The sequence below is a fragment of the Oncorhynchus gorbuscha genome, unplaced genomic scaffold (genome assembly GCF_021184085.1).
Source record: "Oncorhynchus gorbuscha isolate QuinsamMale2020 ecotype Even-year unplaced genomic scaffold, OgorEven_v1.0 Un_scaffold_2518, whole genome shotgun sequence".
Taxonomy (NCBI): Eukaryota; Metazoa; Chordata; class Actinopteri; order Salmoniformes; family Salmonidae; genus Oncorhynchus; species Oncorhynchus gorbuscha.
The window spans coordinates 1-16,641 of NW_025747009.1; the positions used below are offsets into that span (position 1 = coordinate 1).

Here is a 16,641-nt window from a genome sequence, read left to right on the forward strand (position 1 = left end):
ATGTTTTGGCTCGTCTCTTCAGTACATGTCCATTCATCACCAGGGCTGGGCTCCATTCAAATTGAAGTAACTAAATTCAGGAAATTATTTAGTTAAAATTTAAAAAATATATATACAAAAAGCTTCTTGAAAGTAATTGAAAATAGATTACATTTTTTCAATTACTGAATAGGAATTTCAGTTTGCTTCCAGAATTGACTTCAATTTGAATTGACCCCAACCCTGCTTATCAGACCACAGACCACAGACCACTCCGACCCCAACCCTGCTTATCAGCCAACAGACCACAGACCACTCCGACCCCAACCCTGCTTATCAGCCAACAGACCACAGACCACTCCGACCCCAACCCTGCTTATCAGCCAACAGACCACAGACCACTCCGACCCCAACCCTGCTTATCAGCCAACAGACCACAGACCACTCCGACCCCAACCCTGCTTATCAGCCAACAGACCACAGACCACTCCGACCCCAACCCTGCTTATCAGACCACAGACCACAGACCACTCCGACCCCAACCCTGCTTTTCAGCCAACAGACCACAGACCACTCCGACCCCAACCCTGCTTATCAGACCATAGACCACTCCGACCCCAACCCTGCTTATCAGACCACAGACCACAGACCACTCCGACCCCAACCCTGCTTATCAGCCAACAGACCACTCCGACCCCAACCCTGCTTATCAGACCACAGACCACAGACCACTCCGACCCCAACCCTGCTTATCAGACCACAGACCACTCCGACCCCAACCCTGCTTATCAGACCACAGACCACTCCGACCCCAACCCTGCGTATCAGTCAACAGACCACAGACCACTCCGACCCCAAACCCTGCTTATCAGCCAACAGACCACAGACCACTCCGACCCCAACCCTGCGTATCAGTCAACAGACCACAGACCACTCCGACCCCAAACCCTGCTTATCAGCCAACAGACCACAGACCACTCCGACCCCAACCCTGCGTATCAGTCAACAGACCACAGACCACTCCGACCCCAAACCCTGCTTATCAGCCAACAGACCACAGACCACTCCGACCCCAACCCTGCTTATCAGCCAACAGACCACAGACCACTCCGACCCCAACCCTGCTTATCAGCCAACAGACCACAGACCACTCCGACCCCAAACCCTGCATATCAGTCAACAGACCACTCCGACCCCAACCCTGCTTATCAGACCACAGACCACTCCGACCCCAACCCTGCTTATCAGACCACAGACCACTCTGTCACGAACCGGCTCAAAGCCCGTAACAAAGGGAGACAACGTGGAGATAAGGAGTAACAAAAGATATATTTATTAACTAAAGCAACTAAGGAAAATATCCAATGGTGTGTGTAATCAGTAGTCCGTAGTGTAAGTGAGTGTTTTGCATGCATGAATGTGATAATGCAGGGTGTTGAAAGGTGCCAAAGCACACAAACAAAAGGCCACCAAGAACCACACCACAATCTACAACAGGTGTCTGCATGGAGAGAGTCTCCTCCATGAATGTTGAAGAGGTCTATTTATCCTGGGAGACACCTGGCCCAGGTGTTTCCCATGTAGCTGACGACCCTCTCAACTCCGCCCACCGGCATCCTAATAAGGAAACAAGAACAAAGACAGAATACGGCAGACAGAGTGGGAGGGTCGTCACATTCCCCCATAAAACCGGGGACCAACAAGGACCCCGGAACAACATACCAGCCTCCCGCGCCCCAAATTGACACAGGCCTCTGCGTCCCAAATTGACACAGGCCTCTGCGTCCCAAATTGACACAGGCCTCTGCGTCCCAAATTGACACAGGCCTCTGCGTCCCAAATTGACACAGGCCTCTGCGTCCCAAATTGACACAGGCCTCTGCGTCCCAAATTGACACAGGCCTCTGCGTCCCAAATTGACACAGGCCTCTGCGTCCCAAATTGACACAGGCCTCTGCGTCCCAAATTGACACAGGCCTCTGCGTCCCAAATTGACACAGGCCTCTGTGCCCCAAATTGATGAGGGTTTACGTGTTCACACTTACAATTTGCCCCAGCCAACCTCCTCCCCAGACCTCAGCAACCTTCGCACAGGAAGCAACATTTAAGAGGAAAGAAAACAAGACCAGGAGGGAGCAGACAGGACAGAGAGAACATGACAATACGAAACAATGGTCAGTCACGTAAACATTAGGAACAGGGCGCACGAGAGAGCGCATCAGCAATCACGTTTTCAGTCCCCCGGATGTGCCTCACATCTAGATGGAATGATTGTAAAAATAAACACCATCGCATTATCCTCTGGTTTGGACACATCATGGACCTCAAAAAAGTGAGGGGTTATGGTCGGTGTAGACCACAATAGGTACTACCCCCGACCCGACATACACTTCGAAGTGTTGTAGCGCCCAAATGAGTGCTAGCGCTTCCTTTTCAATAACCGAATAGTTCAACTGATAATCGTTAAACTTTTTAGAAAAGAAACTAACAGGCTTCTCAATCCCAGACACATCTGCTTGCAGCAAAACTGCACCTGCCCCCACATGACTAGCATCCACCTGCAAGGTAAATGACAAATCCATGCGAGGAGCAGCCAGCACTGGAGTTGAGGTAAGCAACCTCTTTGAATCTTCAAAAGCGTGTTGACAACGAGTAGACCAAACGTAAACAGCCTTAGCTTTCAGCATATCTGTCAAGGGAGCGACCACAGTAGAGAAGTTATTACAAAAACTACGGTAATAACCAATCATGCCCAAGAAACGCATCAGTTCCTTTTTAGTAGTTGGTGGTGGAAAAGCATCAATAGCCACCACTTTAGCCCGAACAGGACGCACTTCACCCTGCCCAACCACTTTTCCAAGGTATGTAACGGTCGCCTGAGCAAACTCACATTTTGCCAGATTGATTGTGAGGCGACCTGCAGCCAGACGTTCAAACAAGGCTTGAATACGGGACAGATGTTCTTCCCAAGTATCTGCATAGATCACTACATCGTCCAAATAAACAGCGCACCCGGTCAGACCGGCGACAACCCTGTTCATAAGTCGCTGAAAAGTGGCAGGTGCATTGCGCAGACCGAAACTCATAACTGAATACGAGTACAGACCAAAGGGTGTAATAAAGGCAGAGATTTCACGTGCCCTACTCGTCAGTGGCACCTGCCAATAGCCTTTTAACAGGTCAAATTTGCTCACAAACTTAGCTGCACCGACTTGATCAACACAGTCCTCCATCCGAGGAAGAGGAAATGAATCTGGCTTTGTGACACTGTTTACCTTACGGTAGTCCGTACAAAAACGGTTTGTTCCATCCGGTTTACTGACCAAGATACAGGGAGAAGCCCAACTGGAGAAAGAAGGCTCTGCTATCTTACTCTCCAGCATGTACTTGACCTCAGCATCCAGACAACGTAGTTTCTCTGAAGAAACTCTATAGAACCGCTGACGAATGGGGTCAGCACCTCCAATGTCAATATCATGTTCTATTAAGTTTGTACGTGTAGGTGTATCAGAAAATAAACCTGGAAATCTCTGAATCAGACCAACCATCTCTTTCCGCTCATCAACAGGTAGGTGAGTGAGAAGACTGTCTAAAATATCCAGTGTTTCTGAATTTTTCAATCTACCCTGCAATATACAATCGTCAGGACCAGGAACATCTTCCTCCTCATGCACAGATCTAGCACGACAAGAACCCAAGGAAACAACGGTATCAGCCAAAAGAACAGGTTTACCGTCCTCTGTAGAATCCCACTGTTCAGTCTCAGAGGAACGTGCATAATAGGGTTTTAACAGATTTACATGGCACAGCTGGTGTGCTTTCCTCCGTTCTGGAGTGGCAACTAGATAATTTTGCTCAGTGTACTGGCGCACCACTGTATATGGACCTTGAAACTTGGCTTGAAAAGGAGAACCAACAATTGGCAGCAGAGCAAGAACCTGGTCACCTGGACTAAAGTGACGAGGCTCAGTTCGGCGATCAAATATGCCCTTCATCCTATCCTGTGAAGATGATAACTTCTCTTTAGCCATTTCACCAGCGGCATACAGCCGTCGCCGGAAATCACACACATACGAACACAGGGACTGAGGAGGCTCGGGAGACTTCCAGTCATCCTGGAGAACAGATAAAAGTCCACGCACCCTATGTCCAAACACAAGGTCATTTGGACTGAAACCTGTGCTCTCCTGTGAAACTTCCCTAGCGGCTAACAGTAACCAAGGCAACCCCTCCTCCCAATCCTTATCCATCTCAGTACAATAAGCTCTCAACAAAGACTTAAGTGTTTGATGGAAACGTTCCAGTGCTCCTTGACTTTGCGCGTGATAGGCGCTAGACACATTGTGTTTAATATGGAGCTGTTGAAGAACCTGACCAAACAGATTAGAGGTAAAATTAGATCCTTGATCACTCTGAATGACCTTAGGGATTCCAAACAATGAGAGAAACTGAGTCAAAGCTTTTAACACCGATTTAGTCGTGATAGATCGGAGAGGATAGGCAGCAGGAAACCTAGTGGTCTGACACATCACAGTGAACAGGTAACTGCTACCCTTTTAGAACGAGGCAGAGGACCCACACAGTCAATAATCAGATACTCAAAAGGTTGGCTGAGTACAGGAATAGGAAACAATGGTACTGGTTTAATAGCTTGATTAGGCTTACCAGTTAATTGACAGGTGTGACAAGTTTTGATAAAATCAGAAACATCCCTCTTTAATCTAGGCCAAAAGAAATGTCTTAATATGCGATTGTAGGTTTTCCTCACCCCCATATGTCCAGCAACGTCACTGTGAGAAGTTTCCAACACCAACTCACGAAGCTTAACTGGTACAACAACCTGACTAATTGCCTCCCCCAGAAAAACACTATCATGAGACACCCACTTTCTCATCAGGACATCCTCTTGGAGAAAATATCCATGGGCGACATCTCCCAACTGTTCTATAGGCACAATTTGATCACGCAACTCTTCCAACGTGGGGTCATCCCGTTGAGCATTGATTAGATCTGAGCGGGTTACAGATAACGGGATAACAGGGAAAACAGTGACATACTTTGTATTATTATCATTAGTCGGCGCAGTGACTAGTTCGCCACGGCTCATAGAACGTGTCACTGCACACGCAGAGAACACCTCTGGGAAACTCTGTACACTCTCATCAGGAATCCCAACAAATGACGGCTTAGTGGAAACCACTAGAGATGGAAACACAACTGGCCATACACGCTCACCTGCTAAGTTATTCCCAAGGATAACGTCGATACCCTCAATAGGCAACGAAGGACGCACCCCCACAACAACTTCACCCTTCACCAGCCCACAATCCAACATCAGTTTATGCAATGGAACTGACAGAGTGTTCAAACCTATTCCCCTAATTAGAACACTATTCCCGAATCAGTCTCAGCAGAAAAGGGTAACACAGACTCCAACACAAATGATTCAGAGGCACCTGTGTCTCTCAGGATCTTCACTGGCACTAGGTCTTTACTTCCTAACATAGACACAAAACCTTCTGTAATGAAAGGTAAATAGTCTGGATCAATATGGACTTTCACATTCTCCTGGGCCTGAGGAAATGAGTCAAGAATGAACTGATGTGGAACAGGTGCAGCTAACGCAGCAGGCTTAGATTTAGCGTAAGCACCCTTTGACCTGAGAAGTGGACATTCGTTTTTCCAATGACCTGAACCTTGACAGTAGTGACACTCCTGCCCAAAGTCAGCCTTACCATGGGAGTCAGGTTCAACCCTAGTTGAATAGAACTCTGCCCGAGAATCAAAGTATCTCGGTGAGCGAAGCCCAAATCTATCCGAACGCCCCCACTCTTTCCGAATACGGGGTTTTGCAAAGACACTTTTGTGAGTCAACACATACTCGTCCGCCAAAACCGCAGCTTCAGCAACATTCTTTACTTTCTGTTCATTAATATAAGTGGCAATAAGATCAGGAATTGTGTCCTTAAATTGCTCTAACATAATCAGATCACACAGCCCTTGGAAAGTCACAACTGCAGAGGCAGAACACCAGCGATTAAACTGTAAAGATAACTGTCGCGCAAACTCAACATGAGTCTGGTTATCGTCCCTTTTTAAAGTTCTAAATCGTTGGCGGTAAGCCTCAGGGACCAATTCATAAATCTGTAACACAGCTGTTTTAACTTTATCATAACTGGCACTGTCGTGTACACTAAGAGCTGAATATGCTTCCTGCGCTTTACCAGTCAGCACACACTGCAACATTAAAGTGCGGTCAGAATCAGGCCAACTCCTAGCGTTAGCAACCCGCTCAAACAACGAAAAGAATGTCTCGGGGTCCCTTTCATTAAACCGAGGCAATAACCGCAAGTTCCCAACAATATCAAATGTCTCTGGGGCACAACCAAAAGCGGAACTACCCCTAGGTAAATCTGGGTCACCTTCCCAAAACAAACTCTCCCCTGAGATCTTTCCTTCCCTAACCAACTCTATACGTTCTTGTTGCAACTTGATTTTAGCACGCTCCATATATTGTTTAAATGCCAATTCCTTTTCATATTTCACACGATCATGCTCTAGCTTCTCACGATCATGCTGCCGATCATGCTCTAGCTTCTCACGATCATGCTCTAGCTGTAACAAAAGCAGTTCTTTCTGCTGTTCAAAAAGAAGGCTACTAGGACTAACCGATGGAATGGCCATTGTAACGTTATGGGGAGACAACAAATCCTCAGCAGAGGCTGGCCCGGTGGTAACTTCAAGAATACCACTCTCCATCAGATTGGCTTTCAATATCAACCTAATAGAATTCTTTAGACGTTTATCACTAATCTCAACCTTGTAGTGTTCCGCGACCTTCAACAGCTGTTCTTTAGTACCTAAATCTAACAATTCCTCTGATGGAGAGCGAATGAACTTATCTACATAAGACGCCATAATCACACAAAAAAAAATTCTCGCTCTTCCCTTCTGCTGAGCACACCAGAACACAACCCGAGAATTGACAATCACCCTGAGCACCACAGAAGAGAGATGAGATATGGAGCTTCCCCAAAACCTACAATAACTCAACCCTAGTCTTCGTGCAGATTTGCGGTGGGAATTTACGCACTGTAGCCCGCTGGCAAGGAAATAGAACTCCCCAGCATGCTGGCAAATTCCACCAAGCCACGGATGTGCCCCCGAGACAACTGCTCAGTCCACAGACACCACACAAAAATAACAAACATTAACCATGCCCAACATATTCCAAAAAATGAAACACGTCGCTAAACCTATCAGGGGAAAAAGGCTATAGCTCCGGGTAGCAAGTTCCACTACCCTACACAAATCTCCTACCGAGGTACACAGCCGATTTACTCACCTCCTCAGACTGACTTCCCAACAGAAAGTAGAACAAGAGTTTCCAGGCTAGGCAAGGCCTGGAAACTAACCATTATACTCTCTCCAACGCAGCACACAAACCAAACAACAAAGGCAACCAATACTGGGCCGATCACACTCAAACACCATATTCAAACCAAACACGTACCTCCACGGTCTCCCAAACCAATAGTTCAAAGATCCCGGATGAGCCCCCACTTGTCACGAACCGGCTCAAAGCCCGTAACAAAGGGAGACAACGTGGAGATAAGGAGTAACAAAAGATATATTTATTAACTAAAGCAACTAAGGAAAATATCCAATGGTGTGTGTAATCAGTAGTCCGTAGTGTAAGTGAGTGTTTTGCATGCATGAATGTGATAATGCAGGGTGTTGAAAGGTGCCAAAGCACACAAACAAAAGGCCACCAAGAACCACACCACAATCTACAACAGGTGTCTGCATGGAGAGAGTCTCCTCCATGAATGTTGAAGAGGTCTATTTATCCTGGGAGACACCTGGCCCAGGTGTTTCCCATGTAGCTGACGACCCTCTCAACTCCGCCCACCGGCATCCTAATAAGGAAACAAGAACAAAGACAGAATACGGCAGACAGAGTGGGAGGGTCGTCACAACTCCGACCCCAAACCCTGCTTATCAGCCAACAGACCACAGACCACTCCGACCCCAACCCTGCTTATCAGACCACAGACCACTCCGACCCCAACCCTGCTTATCAGACCACAGACCACAGACCACTCCGACCCCAAACCCTGCTTATCAGTCAACAGACCACAGACCACTCCGACCCCAACCCCTCCCAGTCTTCAGTTTACTCACCACTCGTGATGGTTGTCTACGAAGGCAGACATGGGGCTGATCTGAACGGTGTAGGTGTCGTTGGCAGAGTACTCAAACAGGCCGTAGTACGGGTTGAACAGCTCTCTGGACACCAGGAAGAAAAACTCTCTGGACGGGCCGCTGTAGTCCAACCTGCAACACATCCAGGGAGATACATTATCACACAGGAACACAAAGGAACGGCGTAGATAGAAATAGAACATCATAGAGCAGACAAAGTGCATTTCTAACTGAAATATTCCTCAAATGTGTCATTCTATTGAACCCAGGATCACCCCCCTTCCCCCCGGCTTCTGGAAGAGTAGATTATTATATTATATTATATTACAGGACAGGAGTCTGTCTGACTCCCCCCTCCCCCGGCTTCTGGAAGAGTAGAGGACAGACAGTCTGTCTGACTCACCCCTCCTCTCCCAGGAAGCTGACATAGAGCTTGCTCCTCTGCAGGTCTTTCCGGGAGTAACACATGACCTGGTTGAAGGCATCCTCCAGGAGATGATTTCTACGGATGATCAACCTGGGGGTTGGGGGAGGAAGAGACACACACAGGGGGGAACTGGTAAGGGCAGGAGGGCGTGGATGGAGGGTATGTGGGTGGACCACAGAACTAGAATGAGATTCTATTTCTTTGGCCGGAACACCAAAGCATTTAGCTAGATCAATAACGCATTCATTCTTTCATATTACAGTATTCACACATGAATATGAATCTATATTACAGTATTCACACATGAATATGAATCTATATTACAGTATTCACACATGAATATGAATCTATATTACAGTATTCACACATGAATATGAATCTATATTACAGTATTCACACATGAATATGAATCTATATTACAGTATTCACACATGAATATGAATCTATATTACAGTATTCATCCATGAATATTAAAACATGTTACAGTATTATATTGATGACAAACACCCTTCCCACTACATACTTTAACTTCCCTGGGCCCTGGCCTTGGTCTACATACTTTAACATCCCTGGGCCCTGGCCTTGGTCTACATACTTTAACATCCCCGGGCCCTGGCCTTGGTCTACATACTTTAACTTCCCTGGACCCTGGCCATAGCCCTTGGTCTCCAGTTTGCGGTAGAAGTTTCGCAGTTTGGCTTCAAAGTCTCGCTTGTAGGGGGCAGGGGCACGGGCATTAGCTCGCTGTGTTCCTGGGGGAATACAATTTGACACAGAACGAGGGATGAGTGTGTGCTCCCTACAAACAGAGAGAGAGAGAGAGATAGAGATTGACAGAGACAGAGAGAGACAGAGAGAGACAGATAGAGAGACAGAGACAGAGACAGAGAGACAGAGACAGAGAGAGAGAGAACCACCCAGAGACAGAGTTAAAGATGGAGGAGGAGACAAGAAAAGAGCTCCCTCTATACCTGTGTGTGTGTGTGTGTGTGTGTGTGTGTGTGTGTGTGTGTGTGTGTGTGTGTGTGTGTGTGTGTGTGTGTGTGTGTGTGTGTGTGTGTGTGTGTGTGTGTGTGTGTGTGTGTGTGTGTGTGAGAAAAAGAGAGAGACATAGAGAAAGACAGAATGATAACAGAGAGAGGTGTAGAGAAGCCTTCTCACCAGGTGAGTTCTGTGGCGAGGACACGGGGGAGCTTCGTGGGGACTGGCAGTAGCTGGGGTGCAGTAAGGCGTGAGGCGGAACGTATGACATCACTTCCTCCTCAAACAGGCTGCCAGAGAGAACCAAGAGAGAGGAGACAATGTCACTGAGAGCTACAGAGACCCAAAGTAACAAACTGGGTTTGAACTAAAGCCTAGGTATTGGCTCGGGGAGCCAACACAAGTCGTCAGGTCTCAAGCACAAAGCTTCTCATACACTGATAGTTGTGAGAGGCAGGTACAGATGTAGGATCTTCATTTGATCACCCTGTTGCAGGAGAACTTTCCTGCAGTGCAGAAAATGTCAAACGTGTCGTGTATTTGAGTCTTCTGAAGTTTGTAATTTCCACTTAGAAATGTCACATTCCCCTGGACACATCTCAATTAATTATTATCCATTATCTCCTGTTGCTGCAGGATTATTTTCCTTCTGTAGCAAACTGGCTGAAATGAAGGTCCTACATCTGAATAAGGCAGGTATGAGGCAGGTACAGGTATGAGGCAGGTACAGGTATGAGGCAGGTATGAGGCAGGTACAGGTATGAGGCAGGTATGAGGCAGGTACAGGTATGAGGCAGGTATGAGGCAGGTACAGGTATGAGGCAGGTACAGCTATGAGGCAGGTACAGGTATGAGGCAGGTACAGGTTTGAGGCAAGTACAGGTATGAGGCAGGTACAGGTATGAGGCAGGTACAGGTATGAGGCAGATACAGGTATGAGACAGGTATGAGGCAGGTATGATGTAGGTACAGGTATGAGGCAGGTACAGGTATGAGGCAGGTACAGGTATGAGGCAGGTACAGCTATGAGGCAGGTACAGGTATGAGGCAGGTACAGGTTTGAGGCAAGTACAGGTATGAGGCAGGTACAGGTATGAGGCAGGTACAGGTATGAGGCAGATACAGGTATGAGACAGGTATGATGTAGGTACAGGTATGAGGCAGGTACAGGTATGAGGCAGGTACAGGTATGAGGCAGGTATGAGACAGGTATGAGGCAGGTATGAGGCAGGTATGAGGCAGGTACAGGTTTGAGGCAAGTACAGGTATGAGGCAGGTACAGGTATGAGGCAGGTACAGGTATGAGGCAGGTATGATGTAGGTACAGGTATGAGGCAGGTACAGGTATGAGGCAGGTATGATGTAGGTACAGGTATGAGGCAGGTACAGGTATGAAGCAGGTACAGGTATGAGGCAGGTATGAGGCAGGTACAGGTATGAGGCAGGTATGATGTAGGTACAGGTATGAGGCAGGTATGATGTAGGTACAGGTATGAGGCAGGTACAGGTATGAGGCAGGTACAGGTATGACAGTAGCTCACCTGAGGAGGATGACCAGGTCTGCATCACCAGACAGCCTGGCAAGACCAGAGGCCCCTTCATTTCGGATCAACTGCACCTTCTCCCTGTGGTGGAGAACAACAGAATGATCCTTAACCACTCCTTGGAGGTATAGTGAGTGAGTTGACAACAGTAGTGAATTTAGTAGTGAGGGTTTGAGGGACCGTTCTGAGTGAAGTGAGGAGGGAGGGGTGGGAAGGAGGGAGGGGGAGGGAGGAGGGAGGGTCGGAGGGAGGGGGGGGTCGGAGGGAGGGGGTCGGAGGGAGGGAGGGGGAGGTAGGAGGTAGGGAGGGGTGGGGGGTCGGAGGGAGGGAGGGAGGGTAGGAGGGGAAAAAGGGTGGAGGAAGAGGCTGCTGACCTGAGCCAGTGGTTCCTGATAAACTCTGTCTGTCTCTCCTGCAGGATCTCAAAGATATTGGGTTGTCGTAGAAACGCCACAATCTTGTCGTTGTAAGCTGAAGAGAAAGAGTCGAGGACAGAATGAGCTATGTGTGTGTGTGTGCGTGTGCGTGTGCGTGTGCGTGTGCGTGTGTGTGTGTGTGTGTGTGTGTGTGTGTGTGTGTGTGTGTCCACTCACCCACTGGCACTACATCTTGGTACTGGGTGCGGCTGACCGGGGTGAAGGTGCTGGATGGGCGGGGCATTACAGGGGGTCCTCCTCCAGAATGACGAGGGTGGTCACCCACCTGGAGCACAGAGAGGTGGTTGAGTTGACTGACGAGTGCGTGTGTGTGGCTCACCATGTCTTGTGTGTGTGTGTCTACCCATGATGTGTGTGTGTGTGTGTGTGTGTGTGTGTGTGTGTGTGTGTGTGTGTGTGTGTGTGTGTGTGTGTGTGTGTGTGTGTGTGTGTGTGTGTGTGTGTGTGTGTGTGTGTGTGTGTGTGTGTGTGTGTGTCTCAATGATTTATGTGTGTTTGTGTGTGTGTGTCTCACCATGATGTGTGTGTGTGTGTCTCACCATGATGTGTGTGTCTCACCATGATGTGTGTGTGTGTCTCACCATGATGTGTGTGTGTCTCACCATGATGTGTGTGTGTGTCTAACCATGATGTGTGTGTGTGTCTCACCATGATGTGTGTGTGTCTCACCATGATGTGTGTGTGTCTCACCATGGTGTGTGTGTGTGTGTGTCTCACCATGATGTGTGTGTGTGTGTCTCACCATGATGTGTGTGTGTGTGTCTCACCATGATGTGTGTGTGTGTGTCTCACCATGATGTGTGTGTGTGTGTCTCACCATGATGTGTGTGTGTGTGTCTCACCATGATGTGTGTGTGTGTGTCTCACCATGATGTGTGTGTGTGTGTCTCACCATGATGTGTGTGTGTGTGTCTCACCATGATGTGTGTGTCTCACCACATGATGTGTGTGTGTGTGTGTCTCACCATGATGTGTGTGTGTGTGTCTCACCATGATGTGTGTGTGTGTCTCACCATGATGTGTGTGTGTGTCTCACCATGATGTGTGTGTGTGTCTCACCATGATGTGTGTGTGTGTCTCACCATGATGTGTGTGTCTCACCATGATGTGTGTGTCTCACCATGATGTGTGTGTCTCACCATGTGTGTCTCACCATGATGTGTGTGTCTCACCATGTGTTGTGGGCTGACTTCACCAGCGCTGTGGCTGCGTTGTCTGGTCAGGTGCTGGCGGTGGGCCAGGAGGCTGCTGGGACGTGTGCTGCTCTGAAGAGGGAGCCGAGGGTCGATGAACGTAGTGGCCCGGCAGTTGTGGTCCACAAAGAAAGGCTGTAGAGTCAGACAGAATGAGAAGAGGTTAGGGTCATTGGTAAACAGAGAGAGAGACACACAGAGAGAGAAAGAGAGAGAGACACAGAGAGAGAAAGAGAGAGAGACACACAGAGAGAGAAAGAGAGAGAGACACACAGAGAGAGAGAGAGAGAGAGAGAGAGAGACACACAGAGAGAGAGCCAGAGAGAGAGAGAGAGAGAAAAGAGTAGAGAGAGAGAGAAAAGAGTAGAGAGAGGGACCGATAGAGAGAGAGAGAGAGAGAGAGAGAGAGAGAGAGAGAGAGAGAGAGAGAGAGAGAGAGAGAGAGAGAATAGTAGAGAGACAGAGACAGAAACATAGAGAGAGAAGAGTAGAGAGGTACAGAGAGAGAGAGAAAGAGTGGAGAGAGAGACAGAGAGAGAGAGAGAGAGAAGAGTAGAGAGGTACAGAGAGAGAGAGAGAGAAAGAGTGGAGAGAGAGACAGAGAGAGACAGAGAGAGACAGAGAGAGAGAGAGAGAGAGAAAGAGTGGAGAGAGAGAGAGAGAGAGAGAGAGAGAGAGAGAGAGAGAAGAGTAGAGAGAGACAGAGAGAGAGACAGAGACAGAGAGAGAAACATAGAGAGAGAAGTCCGTCCGTCCGTCCGTCCGTCCGTACCTTGCCAGTGTGGTCGTGCTTTAGCTCCCAGCCACGGGGCAGCTCCAGCTGTTTGTTGGAGAACATGTTGAGGAAAACCACCAGGTCTCTGTTGTGCTGGTAGCGCTCATAGTGATGCGTGTCCCGACGCACCTTACTGATCATGTGTTTCAGGCAGGTGTTACCTGTAAACATGCGGTAGGCACTCTGGGGAGAGAACAAGAGAAGAGGGGAGTGGGAGAGGAGAGGGAGAGGAAGGTGTGAGAGCAGAGGAGAGAAGGGGAGAGGATTGTAGAGGGGAGGAGGGTGGGAGAAGAGAGAAGAGGAGAAGGTGGGAGAGGAGAGGAGAGAAGGGGAGAGGATTGTAGAGGGGAGGAGGGTGGGAGAAGAGAGGGAGAGGAAGGTGCGAGAGCAGAGGAGAGAAGGGGAGAGGATTGTAGAGAGGAGGAGGGTGGGAGAAGAGAGGGAGAGGGAGAAGAAGGTGGGAGAGGAGAGAAGGGGAGAGGATTGTAGAGGGGAGGAGGGTGGGAGAAGATAGGGAGAGGAAGGTGCGAGAACAGAGGAGAGAAGGGGAGAGGATTGTAGAGGGGAGGAGGGTGGGAGAGGAGATGGAGAGGAAGGTGCGAGAGCAGAGGAGAGAAGGGGGGAGGATTGTAGAGGGGAGGAGGGTGGGAGAAGAGAAGAGGGAGAAGAAGGTGGGAGAGGAGAGGAGAGAAGGGGAGAGGATTGTAGAGGGGAGGAGGGTGGGAGAAGAGAGGGAGAGGAAGGTGCGAGAGCAGAGGAGAGAAGGGGAGAGGATTGTAGAGGGGAGGAGGGTGGGAGAAGAGAGAAGAGGGAGAAGAAGGTGGGAGAGGAGAGGAGAGAAGGGGAGAGGATTGTAGAGGGGAGGAGGGTGGGAGAGGAGATGGAGAGGAAGGTGCGAGAGCAGAGGAGAGAAGGGGAGAGGATTGTAGAGGGGAGGAGGGTGGGAGAGGAGATGGAGAGGAAGGTGCGAGAGCAGAGGAGAGAAGGGGAGAGGATTGTAGAGGGGAGGAGGGTGGGAGAAGAGAGGGAGAGGAAGGTGCGAGAGCAGAGGAGAGAAGGGGGAGGATTGTAGAGGGGAGGAGGGTGGGAGAAGAGAGAAGAGGGAGAAGAAGGTGGGAGAGGAGAGGAGAGAAGGGGAGAGGATTGTAGAGGGGAGGAGGGTGGGAGAAGAGAGGGAGAGGAAGGTGCGAGAGCAGAGGAGAGAAGGGGAGAGGATTGTAGAGGGGAGGAGGGTGGGAGAAGAGAGGGAGAGGAAGGTGCGAGAGCAGAGGAGAGAAGGGGAGAGGATTGTAGAGGGGAGGAGGGTGGGAGAAGAGAGAAGAAGGAGAAGAAGGTGGGAGAGGAGAGGAGAGAAGGGGAGAGGATTGTAGAGGGGAGGAGGGTGGGAGAGGAGATGGAGAGGAAGATGCGAAAGCAGATGAGAGAAGGGGGAAGGATTGTATAGAGGGGAGGAGGGTGGGAGAAGAGAGAAGAGGGAGAAGAAGGTGGGAGAGGAGAGAAGGGGAGAGGATTGTAGAGGGGAGGAGGGTGGGAGAGGAGAGAAGAGGGAGAAGAAGGTGGGAGAGGAGAGGAGATGGGAGGGTGGGAGAGGAGAGGAGGTGGGAGAGAAGAGGAGAGAAGAGGGGAGAGGAGGGGGAGAGAAGAGGAGAGAAGAGGGGAGAGAAGAGGAGAGAAGAGGGGAGAGGAGGGGGAGAGAAGAGGATAGGAGGGTGGGAGAGAAGAGAGAGAAGAGGGGAGAGGAGGGGGAGGAGGGTGGGAGTGGAGTGGAGAGGAGAGGGGAGGAGTGGAGAGGAAGAGGAAGAGGAGAGAAGAGGAGAGAAAGGGAGAGGACGTGGAGGAGAAGGGAGGGAGGACAGTGGGAGAGTTGAGTAGAGTAGAGAAGAGGAGAGAAAGAGGAGAGAAAGGGAGAGGACGTGGAGGAGAAGGGAGGGAGGACAGTGGGAGAGTTGAGTAGAGTAGAGAAGAGGAGAGGAAGAGGAGAGAAGAGGAGAGAAAGGGAGAGGACGTGGAGGAGAAGGGAGGGAGGACAGTGGGAGAGTTGAGTAGAGTAGAGAAGAGGAGAGAAGGGTAGTATTGTAAAGTGATGAATGACTGATGTGACAGTGTGAGGTAACTATAGCTACAGTACTGTAATAGTAGAAATATAGGTCATAGAAATGAACTGATCGAGCAGTAAGGGGGGGATCTAGGTGTGTGTGTGTGTGTGTGTGTGTGTGTGTGTGTGTGTGTGTGTGTGTGTGTGTGTGTGTGTGTGTGTGTGTGTGTGTGTGTGTGTGTGTGTGTGTGTGTGTGTGTGTGTGTGTGTGTGTGTGTGTGTGTGTGTGTGAGAAACATACAGGGTTGGAATGCAGCAAGGTGAAGAAGTCAGGGCTGGTCAGGAACTTAGCGCTGGGAGACTGGAGGAGCAGACTGAGACGAGACCGAGAACTATCTGGAGTCACCACACCATCACGACGATACTCTGACAACACACACACACACAGACACAGACACACACACACACACAACAAGTTAATAACCAAACAATTTCATTTGAAAAGCTTTAACAAGAGCCGGGTTCAGTTTTAGTAGAAACCATCCTAAACAAGCAGAATACTGGCTAGTGAAAGTCTAGAGGCCTATTGTCAAGCTTTAGTTGACTACAGAGACCAGAATGCACTGCAAGCCTGGCTACCTGGGATAGTGTGGTGGTCAGTGTCGTCGGTGGGCACCTCGGGCGGAGCTGTCAGCTCCTCTGCTGTTCTCTCATTGGTCATCGTCCTGCGTATACTCTGATACCTGAAGACAAAAGCAATGGCACTAAACTGTAACACAAACTCTATATGGACAGAATGGTGAGTGTGTGTGTGTGTGTGTGTGTGTGTGTGTGTGTGTGTGTGTGTGTGTGTGTGTGTGTGTGTGTGTGTGTGTGTGTGTGTGTGTGTGTGTGTGTGTGTGTGTGTGTGTGTGTTCTGCATGTGTGTGTGTGTTCTGCATGTGTGTGTGTGTGAGTGTGTGTGTTCTGCCTGTGTGTGTGTGTGTGTTCTGCATGTGTGTGTGTGTCTGAGTGTGAGTGTGTGTTCTGCATGTGTGTGTGTGTGAGTGTGTGTGTTCTGCCTGT

The 16,641-nt window shown here is 49.2% G+C and overlaps 1 protein-coding gene across 1 annotated transcript in view; it reads right to left on the reverse strand.

Moving 5' to 3' along the window:
- Positions 1-8,159: 8,159 nt before the first annotated feature.
- The window catches only part of LOC124026033 (E3 ubiquitin-protein ligase HECW2-like), a 49,879-nt gene continuing 41,397 nt past the window's right edge, over positions 8,160-16,641 (reverse strand). Inside the window, exons 14-24 of the mRNA XM_046339215.1 lie at positions 16,216-16,319; positions 15,878-16,002; positions 13,539-13,724; positions 12,746-12,901; positions 11,730-11,838; positions 11,511-11,607; positions 11,134-11,217; positions 9,773-9,882; positions 9,243-9,363; positions 8,588-8,701; positions 8,160-8,316 (exon numbers count right to left, since the gene is read on the reverse strand). Of these exons, the coding sequence (XP_046195171.1) occupies positions 8,160-8,316; positions 8,588-8,701; positions 9,243-9,363; positions 9,773-9,882; positions 11,134-11,217; positions 11,511-11,607; positions 11,730-11,838; positions 12,746-12,901; positions 13,539-13,724; positions 15,878-16,002; positions 16,216-16,319 (1,363 nt within the window). The remainder of the gene's footprint in view (positions 8,317-8,587; positions 8,702-9,242; positions 9,364-9,772; positions 9,883-11,133; positions 11,218-11,510; positions 11,608-11,729; positions 11,839-12,745; positions 12,902-13,538; positions 13,725-15,877; positions 16,003-16,215; positions 16,320-16,641) is intronic.